This window comes from Macaca nemestrina, chromosome 2 (genome assembly GCF_043159975.1).
Source record: "Macaca nemestrina isolate mMacNem1 chromosome 2, mMacNem.hap1, whole genome shotgun sequence".
In the NCBI taxonomy this organism is placed as follows: Eukaryota; Metazoa; Chordata; class Mammalia; order Primates; family Cercopithecidae; genus Macaca; species Macaca nemestrina.
The window spans coordinates 121,836,491-121,854,057 of NC_092126.1; the positions used below are offsets into that span (position 1 = coordinate 121,836,491).

A 17,567-nucleotide genomic window follows, 5' to 3' on the forward strand; every position below is an offset into this window, starting at 1 on the left:
AGGCAGGAGAATGGCGTGAACCCGGGAGGCGGAGCTTGCAGTGAGCTGAGATCCGGCCACTGCACTCCAGCCTGGGCGGCAGAGCGAGACTCCGTCTCAAAAAAAAAAAACAAAAAAAAACAAAAAAAAATTGTTGAATGAATGAATGCATTAAGAAATGGATAACTATGAAGCACCGTCCAAGGCGGAATAAACACGCCTTATAAACCGCACCCTTAGCAAACTGCACATACGGCTTTTCCGGAATGGACACCAGAGGGCGCTGAGCTCGGCCACTCTCAGCTCCGGATCAGGATTCGCGCCTGGGTCCTTAAGAAGACGCTGCGCGGTGACGTCATATCCGCCTGGGCGTCACGCTTCGTGGGGCGGAACGAGGAGAAGCCAAACGTAAAGACACCAGGAGTTTCTCGGCCCCAGGTCTGGCTGCTGCCGGGGAGCTCCAAGCCTTGGCGGGTTCTTGCAGCGAATAGCAGTCTGGGCAGGCGTCAGGCTAGTCCGACGGAGAGTGGGTAGGTGGAAGCTCTCCAAAGAGCGGTGGTGGTTCGGGAGCCGTCTTAGTTGGCCGCGCCCCGGGCGCATGCGCGGGGCGGGCGGCGCGGTTTGGGCCGCTAGTCCGTTCCGGCCCGGGGCGCTGCGTGCCTCCGTGCGGCGCCGCGCAGGGTCTCGGCCGCAGAGGCGCAGGCGAGACTTCGGAACCGTGTCCTGAGCGCCCTCCGTGCGCCCGGCGCGAGGTGAGCGCTAAATGGTGGTTGTTGAAAAATACTGAAAGCCACCCAAGTTCTCAACAGTAGGGAAGTTGAGCTTTTAAAAGTGATTGATTTAGTCCAAAAACTGGACGTTGCATGTCCACTGTACACGACACAGTGTTTTAGGGCCTTGGGAAACAGCAGTGAACAAGATAGCAAGATTCTTGGAGTGGACTTTCTGTTGGGATGTGGGGCGAGTACAGATAAAGATAAACGAGTTACATAATAGTCATAGAAAAAGGCAAATGCTACGAAAAAGAAAGCAGGGACGGGGCATGGGGGTGGGGTGCGGTGTTAGCCGAGAAGGGCACTGGGCCAAACCGATTGAGATTTGAGTTAAGCCAAGAAGGAGGCAAGGGTGTGAGCCCGGTGGCTGCCTGGAGGAAGAGGTTTCCCAGCATGGGGAAAAGCTAGAGCCGAGGCCCAGGGGTGGGAGCGAGACTGGCGCGTGCGAAAGAACTAGGTTAGGCCTGTATGGTGGCGGGGATTGAGCGGAGGGAGAATGGCAGGACAAGAGGTCAGAGGTGTTGGGGGGGCAGCCCTGCGGAACCTCCAGGCAGAGCCTTGCAGGCTGTTCTAAGGACTTTGGCCTTACTCTGGATAAAACGGGAACCATAGCAAGGTTTTGAGCAGAGGAATGATGTAGTTTGAGTAGATGTTAATGGACTCACGGGCCACCGTAGAGTTGGAGAAGCGGGGGAGTAGGGGGAATCAAAGATGTATTACTAATAGGTCAGATTAGGAGCATCCCTGTGCAGCCACTAAAAAAGGCTGACTTTAGCCCCGGCGCTGTGGCTCATGCCTGTAATCCCAGTACTTTGAGGGGGCCGAGGTCGGCGGATCACTTGACGCCAGGAGTTGGAGACCAGCCTGGGCCAATATGGCAAAACCCCATTTGTACTAAAAATGCAAAAGTTAGCCGGGCGTGATGACGTACGCCTGTAATTCCAGCTACTCAGAAGGCTGAGGCACAAGAATTGCTTCGGCCCGAAGCATTCCAGCCTGGGCGACAGAGTGAGACACTATCTCAAAACAAACAACAAGACTTTAAAGATGATAGTGACAGTGACTTCGTGAGCCCACATCTGTGGAGAGCCTGGTGAATATATTTAATACCAGTCTATACAAAATAATTTCCCAGTCATCCTCTCCTTTAATCTCAGAACAGCCTGCAGAGGGCAGTGCTGTCATTTGTAAGTTTTTTTTTTTAATTGCAGAAAATACGTGACATAAAATTTATCGTAAGTGGCATTGAATACATTCACAACGCTGTGCAGCCGTCACCACTGTCCATCTCGTGGACGTTGTGTAAGTCTTCATTTTACTGGCATCTAAGCCCTGGGCGTAATTTCACTCCCCTACTTTAGGCAGCCAGCTCCATCAAGGCAGTAACACTAAAAAACATTTATGCGCCAAGCAATGAAAGAAACAGATGAGGTTTCTTGTTTGCCCTGCCCTTGTAGTTAGGGGAGACTCTGGTGACTGGGAAAGAAGCATCAGGTTTGCCGCTGTCCTGAAACCAAGGATTCTTTTGAATATATAGGCTTACCACTATCACTTTTCCCTCATTTGAATACCTACTTTGTGTCATAGTATTACAGTATTTTTTGTTTGTTTTGGAGACAGGGTGATGCTCTGTCACCCAGGCTGGAGTGCGGTGGTACAATCACAGTGCACTGTATCCTTAACCTCCCAAACTCAAACTATCCTCCCACCTCAGCCCCTGGAGTAGCTGGAACTACAGGCACACACTACCATGCCTGGCTAATTTAAATTTTTTTGTTTGTTTGTTTATTTTTAAGAGACAGGGTCTCACTATGTTTCCCAGGCTGGTCTCAAACTCCTGGCCTCCCAAACTGTTGAGATTACAGGCATGAGTACCACGCCAGGTCCCAAAGTATTAATGTTTGTTGAATGGATTGGTAGATGTAGCTCCTTGACCCTGACTTCTTTTCTCCAGAGGTCACCATCTGGGAGTGGTTGAAATTGGGTCTAACTCAGAGTGGTTTTGGAAATGCTGGTCTGTAGCTCTGTGACCTTGGATAAGTCTCTTTCCTTGATTGGGCCTCAGTTTCCTGGTCCCTGCAGTGGGGGATCCATATATTAAACAAATAGACAATGTTAAGAGATTGCATAACTTGGGGACTTAATTTAGAGCAGGGTGTCAGAGAAGACCTCCATGAAGAGGTGACATTTAAACTGAAAGTTGAAGGATGAATAGGACCTGTCCAGGGGAGAGCAAGGTTGGTAGGGAGCCAAGGAAAGGAACTGTCTGCAGAGAGATGAGCATGTTCTACGTTCTTGAAAGTTCAGACCTTTTAGAAGCTGCATCGAGTGCCCATTCCAGGAATCCCTCTTCTCAACCCCTGTGCTGTTTAAGCTCAGTCATTCACAGACAGTCTTGCACAGACCTGGCTTTCAGATTGAGAGCAGGCAGACCCAGGATGGGAGAAGATGGCAGAACGACCACCCCTCATTCTTCTCTTTGTGTTCTGTGTTGACTGAGAGTAAACAAGAGGATCTTCATGTTTACTCTTCAAATCTTAAGATTTTACTCCTTTATACCTTTTTCTTTGGATAAAGAGGCATCATAACTGGTCTTGAGCGAGCTCAGAGTGGTTGGAATCTCTGGGTACCCTTGGGCAGATGTTACCTACGTATACTAAACCTCTGTGTCATCTTCTCAAAAATGGGAATAATAATATCGCTTACCTCAGGAGCATTTTGAAGACAAGCTAAGGCATGTCAAATGTTTAGCACAGAGCTGGGTGCTCATAAGGAAAATTGTTAGCCAAAATTATGTTATGTTTTAAGTAAGAGTATAGTAATTTGGCATATACAGAATATAGAAATTTCTTTTGTCTTCATATTGGTAACCTTAGTTTGACCAGAATTAGATGAGTTACTGTGCCCAGAAGTCTTTTAAAAACCAAACAGGTGGCTGGGCACGGTGGCTCACGCCTGTAATCCCGGCACTTTGGGAGGCCAAGGCGGGTGTATCACAAGGTTAGGAGTTCAAGACCAGCCTGACCAATATGGTGAAACCTCGTCTCTACTAAAAATACAAAAAAGTTAGCCAGGCATGGTGGCACATGCCTGTAATCGCAGCTACTGGGGAGGCTGAGGCAGGAGAATTGCTTGAACCCGGGAGGCAGAGTTTGCAGTGAGCCAAGATTGCACCACTGCACCCCTGCCTGGGTGACCAAGCGAGACTCCTCCAAAACAAAAAACAAAAACAACAGGAAGGCCGGACCTGATGGTCACATTTGTAATGCTAGCACTTTGGGAGGCTGAGGTGGGCAAATTGCTTGAGCCCAGGAGTTTGAAACTAGCCTGGGCAACATGGTGAAACCCTGTCTCTACAAAAATACAAAAATTTGCTGGATGTGGTGGCATGTGCCTAGAGTCCCAGCTACTCAGGAGGCTGAGGCAGGAGGATCACCTGAGCCTGGAGAGCCTGAGGTGGAGGCTACAATGAACTGTGATTGCACCACTGCACTTCAGCCTAGATGACAGGTGAGACCCTGCCTTCAAACAAACAAAAATAACCCAAATAGGCCAAATTCTCATGAAAACTGTGAAAAATAGCATGTGCATTGGTCATTTCTAGCCCTCTTGACTTACTGTAGGTGTGATCAGCACTGGAGAAGATGCCTGCCCCTGCTGCCACATATGAAAGAGTAGTTTACAAAAACCCTTCCGAGTACCACTACATGAAAGTCTGCCTGTAAGTTTAGTTTCCTAAGTTCTATTTTAGATTACTTTTCTAACATCAATCTGAACAGAATGAAATTTAATATGATGTCTTTTTTTTTTCATGTTTTTTTAGAGAATTTCAAGATTGTGGAGTTGGACTGAATGCTGCACAGTTCAAACAGCTGCTTATTTCGGCCGTGAAGGACCTGTTTGGGGAGGTATGGAATCACTTGGTAGATTGAACATTCCAAAGATCTTTGTAAGAAATACAGGAGGAGGCTGGGCGCAGTGGCTCACGCCTGTAATCCCAGCAGTTTGGAGGCCTATAATCCCAGCAGTTTGATCACGAGGTCAAGAGTTCGAGACCATCCTGGCCAACATGGTGAAACCCCATCTCTACTAAAAATACAAAAATAAGCCGGGTGTGGTGGCACATACCTGTAATCCCAGCTACTTGGGAGGCTGAGTCAGGAGAATCGTTTGAACCTGGGAGGCAGAGGTTGCAGTTAGCTGAGATCGCCCCACTGCACTCCAGCCTGGCGACAGAGCGAGACTCTTTGTCTCAAAAAAAAAGAAAGAAATACGGAAAGAATGCTTTTCAAACATTAAAAAAAAATTTTTTTAAATTATACAACTCTGTATTTTTAAATGTTTTATTCATGTATTGTAATAAACACATTTGTATTCCCTTTTTTCCTCCTTCATCGTCTCTACCCTGCTACCTTTCCCAGCCTCTGGTAATCACCAATCTACTTTCTATCCTCATGAGATCTACCTTTTTTTTTTTTTTTTGAGATGGAGCTTGCTCTGTTGCCCAGGCTGGAGTGCAGTGGTACATTCTCGGCTCACTGCAGCCTCTGCCTCCCAGGTTCAAGGGATTTTCCTGCCTTAGCCTCCCCGCAGTAGCTGAGATTACAGGCATACGCTACCATGCCCAGCTAATTTTTATATTTTTTCTAGAGACAGGGTTTCGCCGTGTTGGCCAGGCGGGTCTCGAACTCCTGACCTCAGGTGATCCACCCGCCTCAGGCTCCCAAAGTGCTGGGATTATAGGCGTGAGCCACTGCACCTGGCAAGATCTGCCTTTTTAGCTCTCACGTACGAGTGAGAACATGCAACAGCTGTCTTTCTGTGCCTGGCTTACTTCACTTAACAAAATGGCCTCCAGTTCTATTCATGGTGCTACAAATGACAGAATTTCATTTTTTTTTTTATGGCTGAGTAATATTCCATTGTAATACATACCCCTTTTTTTTTTATCCATTGATGGACGCTTAAGTTCTATATTTTGGCTATTGGGAATAGTACTGCAATAAATGTGAGAGTGCATATGTCTTTTTTTTTTTTTCTCCCGCCTTGGCCTCCCAAAGTGCTGGGATTACAACATGAGCCACTACACCCAGCTACACCCAGTCTTTTTGAATTGATTTCCTTTCCCTTGGATTGCTGCTTAGTAGTAGACTTGCTGGATTAAATGGTGTTCTATTTTTAGAATTCTATTTTGTTTTTTGTTTTTGTTTTTGAGATGAAGTCTTGTTGTGATGCCCAGGGTGGAGTGCAGTGGCATGCTCATGGCTCACTACAGCCTCAACTGCCCAAGCTCAAGTGATTCTCCCACCCTAGAATCCCTAGTAGCTGGAACCACAGGTATATGTACCACCAAGCCAATTTTTTTACTTGTAGAGACAAAGTCTCACTATGTTGCCCAGGCTCCTGGACTCAAGCAGTCCTCTTGCCTTGGCCTCCCAAAGTTCTGGGATTATAAACATGAGCCACTGCACCTGACCTATTTTTAGTTTTTTGGGAAACCTCCATGCTGTTCTCCATAGTGGTTGTACAGTTACATTCCTCCCAGTAGTGTATGAGGGTTCCCCTAGAGATTACTTTATTTATTTATTTTTTTGAGACGGAGTCTTGCTTTGTCGCCCAGGCTGGAGCGCAGTGGCACAACCTCCGCCCACCCGGATTCAAGCGATTCTCCTGCCTCAACGTCCCGAGTAGCTGGGACTACAGGCGCCTGCCACTATGCCCAGCTAATTTTTGTATTCCCCTAGAGATTATTTTAAAACTGTGTTTGAAATTGCAGAAGTAAACTTTCAGAGGTGATGAATTTTGTTTGGTTTATTCTAATATGCCTTCTGTTTTACAAGGAACACAGTAGACAAATGTTTGTTGTAGTACAGTGCTACTCAAAGTGTGGCCTAGACTGGCAACCTGCAAACTCTTTGCCCATCTTGAAGAGATAAGGAATTTGCAGCAGAACCAGTGCACTACCACTTTTAATGAGAAAGTCTCCTTATGGGCCAGGCTCAGTGGCTCACTCCTGTAATCCCAGCTCTTGGGGAGGCTGAAGCGAGTGGATCACGTAAGGTCAGGAGTTTGAGACTAGCCTGGAAAACATGGTGAAACCCTGTCTTTACTAAAAATGCAAAAATTAGCTGGGCGTGGTGGCACATACCTGTAGTCCTAGCTATTTGGAAGGCTGATGGAGGAGAATTGCTTGAACCTGGGAGGCGGAGGTTGCAGTGAGCCCATATCACGCCACTGCATTCCAGCCTGGGCAACAGAGCAATACTCTGTCTCAAAAAAAAAAAAAAACCTCTTTATGAAAAAAAGATGAACTGAACTAAACACGGTGATTAATGATACTATTGGTTTACATTCTGATTCAACTCCTTATTTTGTCATAGACCAACACTTTAAGCAGATTTGAGAAAAGAAGTAGAGAAGTAGAGTTTTAGAAGTTGAGAAAATGGCCGGGTGCAGTGGCTCAAGCCTGTAATCCCAGCACTTTGGGAGACCGAGACGGGCAGATCACAAGGTCAGGAGATCGAGACCATCCTGGCTAACACGGTGAAACCCCGTCTCTACTAAAAAAAATACAAAAAACTAGCCGGGTGTGGTGGCGGGTGCCTGTAGTCCCAGCTACTCGGGAGGCTGAGGCGGGAGAATGGCGTAAACCCGGGAGGTGGAGCTTGCAGTGAGCTGAGATCCGGCCACTGCACTCCAGCCTGGGCGACAGAGTGAGACTCCGTCTCAACAAAAAAAAAAAAAAAAAAAAAAAAAGGGTGAGAGAAGACAGGATGCTCAGGAAATTATTTTCTGATTCATATAGTCTGTCAAATCAAAATATGCTAAGTACCTCATCAAAATGTAAAGCCTCTGCAAAAGACTCTTCAAGAGGATGAAAAGGCCAGGCGCGGTGGCTCACAGCTATAATCCCACCACTTCCAGAGGCCAAGTGGATGGATCAGTTGAGCCCAGGAGCTCCAGACCAGCCTGGGTATCTGGTGAAACCCCGTCTCTACAAAAAAAATTTGAAAAATTGAGCCAGGTGTGGTGGTGTGCACCTATAGTCCCAACTAGTCAAGAGACTAGGGTGGGAGGATTGCTTGAGCCCAAGAGCTCAAGGTTGCAGTGAGTGGTGATCACACCACCATGGCTGGGGGTGGGGATGGGAAAGGATGAAAAGATGAATTACATACTAGGGGAAAATATTTGTAAACCACGTATCCAACAAAGGACTATAGTGTTTAGAATATATAAATGACATTTGGCCTGATGCAGTGGCTCATGCCCGTAATCCCAACACTTTGGGAGACCAAGGCAGGAAGATTTCTTGAGGTCAGGAGTTCGAGGCTGTAGTGAACTATGATTGCACCACTGCATGCAGCCTGGGCAACAGAACAAGACCCTGTCTCAATAATAATAACACGCAGGTGTGGTGGCTCACGCCTGTAATCCCAGCACTTTGGGAAGCTGAAGTGGGTTGATTGCCTGAGGTCAGGAGTTGGAGACCATCCTGGCCAACATAGCAAAACCCCGTCTATGCTAAAACTATAAAAACTAGCCAGGTGTGGTGGCACGTGCCTGTAACCCCAGCTACTCGGGAGACTAAGGCAGGAGAATCACTTGAACCTGGGAGGCAGAGGTTGCAGTGAGCCAAGATCACACCACTGCACTCCAGCCAGGGTGACAGAGCGAGATTCTTGTCTCAAGAAAATAATAGTCATAAAGAAGTATCAAAACTCATTTTTGATACTTTAACAAAACAAAACAGTAACAAAAACATTAACAGACATTTTACTAAAGAGAATGTATAGTTGGCAAAGAAGCACATGGAAAGGTGTTTAACATTAGCCATTAGGGAAATGCACATTAATGACACAATGAAATACCACTGTATACCTAGCAGAATGACTGAAATAAAAAATAACAACTTTAAATGCTAGCAAGAATGCGAAGAAACTGGATCACTCATACACTATAATGAGTATGTAAAATAGTGCAGCCACTCTGGAACATAGTTTGGCAGTGTCTTTTTTTTTTTTTGGTAAAATTACATAGAGCCACACACAGGTATAAATATGAGTAGACATACAATTGGTAAAATCTGTGGGATTTTACATAGGGAAAATTACATGGAGCCACACACAGGTATAAATATGAGTAGATATACAGTTGGTAAAATCTGAATAACCTCTGGATTGTACCAATACCACTTTTCTAGTTTTACTACTGTAATGTAGTTATGCAAGACATTGACATTGCAGGAGGCTAGATGAAGAGTGCATGGAACCTCCCTGTACATTTTTTTAAAATTAATTTATTTATTTTTGAGACGAAGCTTTGCTCTTGTTGCCCAGGCTGGAGTGCAATGGCACGATCTTGCCTCACCGCAACCTCCGCCTCCCAGGTTCAAGCAATTCTCCTGCCTCAGCCTCCCAAGTAGCTGGGATTACAGGCATGTGCCACCACACCGGGCTAATTTTGTATTTTTAGTAAAAATGGGGTTTCTCCGTGTTGATCAGGCTGGTGTCAAACTCCCAACCTCAGGTGATCCGCCCCCCCTTGGCCTCCCAAAGTGCTGGGATTATAGGCATGAGCCACTGTGCCTGGCCAATCCCTGTACATTTCTTTGTGATCTCTTGTGAGTCTATAATTTTTCTAAATACAAAATTAAAGAAATATATATATATATGTCTGTGTGTACCTGTGTGTCAGGTAGAAAACCTCATTCCTGGGGTTTATATAGCTGTGAACAAACAGACATGGCCTCTGCCACATGGACTAATGTCTTGGTTCTTGTAGTAGGAAAACATGTTAGACAATTAGTGACAAGAATAAAGGGAATTATAAAAGAGAAGGTGTGGTGTCCTGTACAAGAAAGAACATAACAAGCTGACTTTGTCTCAACTTGAAGATCAGTCAAGGAACAATTTAAATGAAGACTCAAAGGATGAGGGACATCAGCCATATGCAGAGGTGTAGGCAGAACATGCTAGGCAGAGGGAGCTGTAAGTAAGTAGGCAACTAAAGCGCCAGCACCATTAAATAAAATACTGCTTTTGTGGAGGAGAAAAGCTGAAAACTCAATGGTTGTCAAAAGTTGATAAGCATTCAAGAATAATGGTGAGAATAGCCTGCTAATAGCATTATTCCACATTCAGGTTGATGCTGCCTTACCTTTGGACATCCTAACCTATGAAGAGAAGACCTTGTCGGCCATCTTGAGAATATGTAGTAGGTATGACAGAGAGTGGGACATTTATAGTATAACAGGGCAGAGAGAGACCAATGGAGAAACAGAGCAAAAATGCTGTCCTGAGAATGAAAATTTTTTCGTTGTGAACTCTGAGCAGCTTTTGGGAATTTAAACTGGGATGAATATGAACATTCATCCACCAGAAACTTGTACTCTAGAGAGGGCAAAACTTAGGATTTGGTTACAGCTGTAGTTTCCCATTGATGGTTACAGTTGCAAAGTCAGAAGTGAATATTTTAGAAACCTTAGTTGAGGTTCATTGTGTTCTCTGTCTATGACACAGTGTGTATTTTCTTGATATTTCTGCAGTGGTCTTGTCAAATTGTGGAGCTCTTTGACCCTGTTAGGATCCTATAAAGGCAAAAAATGTGCTTTCCGGGTGATTCAGGTAAAGACTATTCCTTCACATATTCCAAACAAGATTGAGTGGTGGGTCGACTGCTTCTTAATATACTCAACTCATTTTTGTGCTTGCATAAATGTAATATGATTAAAATGATCTAAGTAGGGGAAAATAAAGGACTTGATTGTTTCCAAAAATGTGAGCCAGAGCACTTAGATTTTAAATTCTGTGGGAGATGTTTTGGGATAAAACTTGCAGTCCTGTGGTTAAGGCTTATTTTTCACTTAACGCTTAATGCCTTGTGTGTTATATATTGGTATGCTCTTTTTGAGCTGTGACTACTTGTCATTGAAGGCTTCCTCTCAGGATGCTCTGTAAAATGCTCCTGCATCAGTTTTGTTAATCCTATAAAACTGGCACATTTCCCCATTGCCCTGTGCTTCAGTGGAGTTTCTCCCGATGCTTTAACCTTTTTCTTTCTCTTGTAGGTTTCTCCATTTCTCCTTGCATTATCTGGTAATAGTAGGGAACTAGTATTGGATTGAATGAATAGTCTTCCATTTCGGAAACATTTCTCCACTCTCATATTTATTTTTTTGGTGCCTGCATGTTTGAAGACTGAAGCAGGCTAAAAGCTCTTGATGAAATTTGTGGGTGCTGAAGATGTTCCCACTAATTTCCAGCCATCGCTTTTGGTGGGGTGGGCTTCGGAGGACAGTCTGCCTGAACCTGCCAGTGCTGACCCTGCAGCACTTTCAGCATATGCACATCAAAGTTGGAGACCGCGCTGAACTTAGGAGGGCCTTCACACAGACAGATGTGGCTACCTTCTCAGAATTAACGGGGGATGTCAATCCTTTGCATTTAAATGAAGACTTTGCAAAACACACCAAGTTTGGAAATACAATTGTACATGGAGTTTTGATCAACGGACTTATCTCAGCTCTCCTGGGAACTAAAATGCCAGGGCCAGGTTGTGTATTTCTTTCCCAGGAAATTAGCTTTCCAGCCCCTTTATATATTGGAGAAGTTGTTTTAGCTTCTGCAGAAGTGAAAAAGCTGAAGCGGTTCATTGCTATTATTGCAGTGTCATGTTCTGTAATAGAAAGTAAAAAGACTGTTATGGAAGGCTGGGTTAAAGTTATGGTTCCAGAAGCTCCCAAATCCTGAAATATGTGTTTAAAGATGTAACCTCAAACACCAATGCTGTAGTTAAAGAGCCTCTGGGGAAATGGATTGCTGCTTTTCACCAAAGAATGGTTGATAGGCCCAGAAGCCCATCTTAGTTAGGGGAAGGGAGCAGGTATAGGGTTGTTCAAATGCCCACTTTCCGGTTTGGCCTTATGCTTCATGCAGACTTGAGTGTATGCAGGATTTTCATTATCTACCTGGCTTTTTTGTTTTTTGCTTTTTAATTCAAGAAGTGGGCTGGGCCCGGTGGCTCATGCCTATAATCCTGGCACTTTGGGAGGCTGCGGCAGGTGGACCACTTGAGGTCAGGAGTCCAAGACCAGCCTGGCCAACATGGTAAAACCCCATCACTACCAAAAAAAAAAAAAAATACAACTATCTGTGCTTGGTGACTTGGCCCTGTAGACCCAGCTGCTCAAGAGGCTGAGGTGGGAGAATTGCTTGGGCCTGAGAGCTGGAGGTTATGGTGAGACTGAGATCGTACCACTGCACTGTAGTCTGGGTGACAGTGAGACCCTGTCTCAAAAAAGAAAAAAGTATTGGGAAGGTTATTTGAAGACTCTACTTTTAAATCAGGCATGGTGGCTCACGCCTGTAATCCCGGCATTTTGGGAGGTCGAGGCAGGCAAATCACTTGAGGTCATGAGTTGAAGACCAGCCTGGCCAACATGTAAAACCCCATCTGTACTAAAAATACAAAAACAAACTGGGTGTGGTGGCGGGCACCTGTAATCCCAGCTACTTGGGAGGCTGAAGCAGGAGAATCGCTTGAACGGTTGCAGTGAGCCAAAATCATACCATTGTACTCATCCTGGGTGACAGAGCAAAACTCCACCTCAGAAAAAAAAAAAAAGATTGTACTTTTAGGAATTCAGACCTAGATAGATTTGCATTTGGATAACAGAACCCTACCTATATCTTTGTAGAAGCAGCTTCTCACTGAATTTTAACTGTAACAATTACTGAAGGTGAAAATAGAAGTTGGGTCATCTTTGAACACCTACCTTTTATCAATGAATATTTTTAGGCCCTGTTCTTAAGTATCTGAGTCACAAGGTGGCATCTTGGGTCTACCTTCAGTGAGACTTGCGTTTCAGGGGAGGGGTGTATGTGCATCCTTGGTCTCAGTTATGTAAACTCTGATCTATAAAATAGTGGTAACACATGCCACATGGGATAGTTGGTGGAGATGATAGATGGAGTTAAGCACAGGGCCCAGCCTCTCAGCAGTAGCTTCTAATTACTGTTGCCCATTTCCCCTGCAACTGAGGTGAGAGGTTTTCCTGAGTTTGAAGCTGACTGGCCCACAGTTAAACATAACAGACCAGTCTTTCAGGGTGTCAACCAACCTCTGTTAGTGTTCTTAAGTACAGTTCCTCTTTTAAAAGTTCAGATTATTCCTTGAAAATTTGGATCTACCTCTCATATGAATAATACATGCTTATAGTAAAAAAAAAATTGTAAGAAATAAAAAAATATTAAGAAGACTGTGGAGGCCAAATTCTTAAGACTGGGGGCTGGGGGCCAGGGAGGTTATATTGAAGGGAAGATGTACCTAACATGTTAGTACTAAATGGCCATCCCAACACAGCCAACACTTTTGTTTCCATTTTTTAGTAACATTGAGATGTAATTCACATACCATAAAATTCACCTTTTTAAAGTGTACATTTCAGTGGTTTTCAGAATATCCGCACAGTTGTACAACCATCACCAAATCAATTTTTTTTTTAGCAATTTTCATCCCCCAAAAGAAACCCCCATTAGCAGTCAATCCATTTATCTCCTCCAGTCCTAGGGAGTCACCAGTCTACTTTCTGTGTCTATGGATTTCCCTGTTCTGGACATTTCATATAAGTTCATACAATATATGGTCCTTTGGAACTGGCTTCTTCGATATAGCATGTTTTCAGGGTTCATCCATTTTACAGCATGTATCAGTACATTTTATTTTATGGCTGAATAATAATCCATTGTATTTACCCATCCATCAGTTGATATTTGGATTATTTTTGCTTTTTGACTGTTTAATAGGAACATTATAGAAGAGGTTTTTATGTGCACAGGTTTTAAATTCCACTAGTGGAATTGCTGGATCGTGTAACTTTAATATAAAGAATTGTCGGCCGGGCGCGGTGGCTCAAGCCTGTAATCCCAGCACTTTGGGAGGCCGAGGCGGGCGGATCACGAGGTCAGGAGATCGAGACCATCCTGGCTGACACGGTGAAACCCCGTCTCTACTAAAAAATACAAAAAACTAGCTGGGCGAGGTGGCGGGCGCCTGTAGTCCCAGCTACTGGGGAGGCTGAGGCAGGAGAATGGCGTGAACCCGGGAGGCGGAGCTTGCAGTGAGCTGAGATCCGGCCACTGCACTCCAGCCTGGGCGGCAGAGCAAGACTCCGTCTCAAAAAAAAAAAAAAAAAAAGAATTGTCAAATTGTTCTTCAAATTACTATCGGGCATGAGGTGGTATCTCATTGTAGTTATGATTTCCATGTATCTTACGTCAGCCAATACATTCAAAACAATCTATGACAGAATTTTTAATTTTTTTTTTTTTTTTTTTTTTTGAGACGGAGTCTCGCTCTGTCGCCCAGGCTGGAGTGCAGTGGCCGGATCTCAGCTCACTGCAAGCTCCGCCTCCCGGGTTTACGCCATTCTCCTGCCTCAGCCTCCCGAGTAGCTGGGACTACAGGCACGGCCACCTCGCCCAGCTAGTTTTTTGTATTTTTTAGTAGAGACGGGGTTTCACCGTGTTAGCCAGGATGGTCTCGATCTCCTGACCTAGTGATCCGCCCGTCTCGGCCTCCCAAAGTGCTGGGATTACAGGCTTGAGCCACCGCGCCCGGCCAGAATTTTTAATTTTTACCCAGAGAGCAGCTGAACAGATGACTAGAAATAATTATTCTAGGCCAGATGTGGTGGTTCACGCCTGTAATCTCAGCACTTTGGGAGGCTGAGACGGGCGGATCACGAGGTCAAGGTCAAGCGATTGAGACCATCCTGGCCATCGTGATGAAACCCCATCTCTACTAAGAATACAGAAAAATTACCTGGGCGTGGTGGTGCATGCCTGTAATCCCAGCTACTCGGAGGCTGAGGCAGGAGAATCACTTGAACTGGGAGGCGGAGGTTGCACTGATCCTAGATCGTGCCACTGCTCTTTATCCTGGGTGATGGAGTGAGACTCAGTCTCAAAAAAAAAAAAAAAAGAAAGAAAAAAAATGGATTATTCTAGTCACTAGAGGGCAGTGCTGTGTATAAAGTTAGTACTTTAAAACTTTAATATTAGGCCGGGCGCGGTGGCTCACGCCTGTAATCCCAGCACTTTGGGAGGCCGAGGCGGGCGGATCACAAGGTCAGGAGATCGAGACCACGGTGAAACCCCGTCTCTACTGAAAATACAAAAAATTAGCCGGGCGCGGTGGCGGGCGCCTGTAGTCCCAGCTACTCAGGAGGCTGAGGCAGGAGAATGGCGTAAACCCAGGAGGCGGAGCTTGCAGTGAGCCGAGATCGTGCCACTGCACTCCAGCCTGGGCGACAGAGCGAGACTCCGTCTCAAAAAAAAAAAAAAAAAAAAAAAAACTTTAATATTGTATTATACCATAACTCTCGTTTTCAAAGGTGGAAGACAAGACCAAAATCAATGTGAGGAGCAAGGATACTGTTCTCGTGAGTTTCAGAATGCGCAGTATATGCAGGCTGAGGTACACCTAAAGAAGACGTTTATAGGTGAATCACTAGACGTGCTGAAAATGTGTTCAAATGGCAAAACACAATGGGAAACATGAGGCAAAAATATATGGACTTGAGGCCAAAACCACTTGCTCTGCAGAACTCATTCCCTGGGATTTAGCAGCAGTCTTAAAGTTATGTCCATAACTGGAACGGGATGTGATCATTGATACTGATAGCCACCATTTTTTCAGAGCCTGATGAGTTGATTTTCTACATTAATGCTAATCCTTGAAACAACTTTGTGAAGTTAACGTTATCCTCTTTTTAAGTAGGATAACTGTGACTTGCCCAAGGTTGTTCAGTGAATAAGCAGTACAGCTGGGATTCAAACTTGGACCTGCCTGGCTCCAAAGCCTTTCCTTTTTCCATCACTCTGTGGGTCTTAGGTTCCTGTAGGGGCCAAAGGGAAACTTCCCCTTTGCCCTCTGAAGGTTCACTCTGAAAAATCAACTGAGAAAAGGCAGATTAATTGGAGAAAAGGCATACCAATATATTAGCTTGCATGAAGGGGAGAGCCACAGAGTGATTATCCCCCCAAACCCCTACACAATAGGGTTTAGAAGCTTAAATACCACCTTAAGGTTACAGAAAGAGTGGGCTCGGAACAGTGGCATAACAGTTTCCGGGAGCAGGAGAAGAGGAAGCCTGGCTAGCAAAGGTGGTCTTGTTACGTAAATGAAGCTCCACAGGTGGCAACCCTCAAAAGAATAGATGATGAATGTTTTAGACCTTTTTTGTTGTTTGAGATGGAGTCTTGCTCTTATTGCCCAGGCAGGATTGCAATGGCACGATCTTGGCTCACTGCAGCCTCCGCCTCCCAGGTTCAAGCGATTCTCTTGCCTCAGCCTCCCCAGTTGCTGGGATTACAGGCGCACACCACCATGCCAAGCTAATTTTGCGTTTTTAGTAGAGACGGAGTTTCACCATGTTGGCCAGGCTGGCCTCAAACTCCTGACCTCAGGTGATCTGGCCTCCCAAAGTGCTGGTATTACAAGTGTGAGCCACCATGTCCCAGCATGTTTCAGACCTTTAAAGTGTCAGACTGAGTTAATCTTCCCAAGATCCAGACAAGGGAAAGCCAGGCTGCATCAAGCAGATTCTCTGCAAATACAAGTTTCCCCCACAAAAGACAACTTTGCAAGGCTACTTCTGTTGGCTCTCTGAACAGCCATCTGAAAATATGACAAATATATTTTGGGGTGAAATATTTTTATTTCCTTCATTGGCATTGCTGGAACTGGAGCACTGTCAGTTTCTGTAATAGCATCTTACATGGCATTAAAATAATGGGAATCATTCTATAGCAATCTTTTTGCTTTCGGAATGTTCTAGATCTTATTCCCTGCTAGAGTTGTAGCATTTTCGTAATACTATTAGTTGAAAGTCTTCCACCCATGCATATCACCTACCCTTTTTTTAAGCCAACATTCAGTGATTATTTGTCTTCACCGAAGAATTGCTTAAAGGGTTAAAGATGAAAAATATAGGGAAAGGAAGGGATGTCAGATCTGAATGATAGTTGATTTATACTGTGTAAGTTTCAAAAGTAGCCCCAGGGCGCAGTGGCTCAACGCTGAGGAGAGAGAGACCCTCTCATATTGTTTTATATTGTTTTATACTCAGTACCTGTTTTAAGAAAAAAACAAAGCAGTAAAACCAAAGACAGGCAGCCCAGTGCCAGGCCCACAACCAGGCTTGGGCCTGCCTGGCCTAAACCCAGTAGTTAAAAATCAACTCATAACTTAGAAACCGATATTATTCATAGATTCCAGGCATTGTATAAAAGAACATAGTGAAACTCCCGGTCCTGCTTTGTTTCTCTCTTGACAACCAGTGCATGCAAACCCTGTCACGTACCCCTTGCTTGCTCAAATCAATCATGGCCCTTTCATGTGAAATCTTTAGTGTTGGCCGGGCGCGGTGGCTCAAGCCTGTAATCCCAGCACTTTGGGAGACCGAGACGGGCGGATCACTAGGTCAGGAGATCGAGACCATCCTGGCTAACACGGTGAAACCCTGTCTCTACTAAAAAACACAAAAAACTAGCCGGGCGAGGTGGTGGGTGCCTGTAGTCCCAGCTACTTGGGAGGCTGAGGCAGGAGAATGGCATAAACCTGGGAGGCGGAGCTTGCAGTGAGCTGAGATCCAGCCTGGGCGACAGAGCCAGACTCCGTCTCAAAAAAAAAAAAAAAGAAAAATCTTTAGTGTTGTGAGCCCTTAAAAGGGACAGAAATTGTACACTCGGAGCTCGGATTTTAAGGCAGTAGCTTGCTGATGCTCCCAGCTGAATAAAGCCTTTCCTTCTACAA

General features: G+C 45.0%; 2 protein-coding genes across 12 annotated transcripts; both read left to right on the forward strand.

The window, feature by feature from the left end:
• Positions 1-339: 339 nt before the first annotated feature.
• LOC105482860 (ribonuclease P/MRP subunit p14) lies at positions 340-10,952 on the forward strand. 11 transcript variants are annotated; one of them, XM_071091980.1, is made up of 7 exons: positions 340-509; positions 1,964-2,054; positions 4,376-4,473; positions 4,576-4,660; positions 9,893-9,969; positions 10,297-10,375; positions 10,819-10,952. In XM_071091980.1, exons 3-7 carry the CDS (start codon positions 4,397-4,399, stop codon positions 10,873-10,875), a joined length of 375 nt encoding a protein of 124 aa, XP_070948081.1. In that variant the 5' UTR covers positions 340-509; positions 1,964-2,054; positions 4,376-4,396; the 3' UTR covers positions 10,876-10,952. The 11 variants fall into 11 exon arrangements, with proteins under 11 accessions (XP_070948081.1, XP_024648994.2, XP_070948077.1 ...); XM_071091976.1 differs by having other exon boundaries at positions 341-509; positions 1,964-4,262; XM_011743258.3 differs by lacking the exon at positions 1,964-2,054 and adding an exon at positions 4,151-4,262 and having other exon boundaries at positions 341-509.
• A 41-nt stretch (positions 10,953-10,993) lies between these two features.
• LOC139355279 (hydroxyacyl-thioester dehydratase type 2) lies at positions 10,994-17,567 on the forward strand. The gene has a single exon (XM_071091974.1). It carries the CDS (start codon positions 10,994-10,996, stop codon positions 11,498-11,500), a length of 507 nt encoding a protein of 168 aa, XP_070948075.1. The 3' UTR covers positions 11,501-17,567.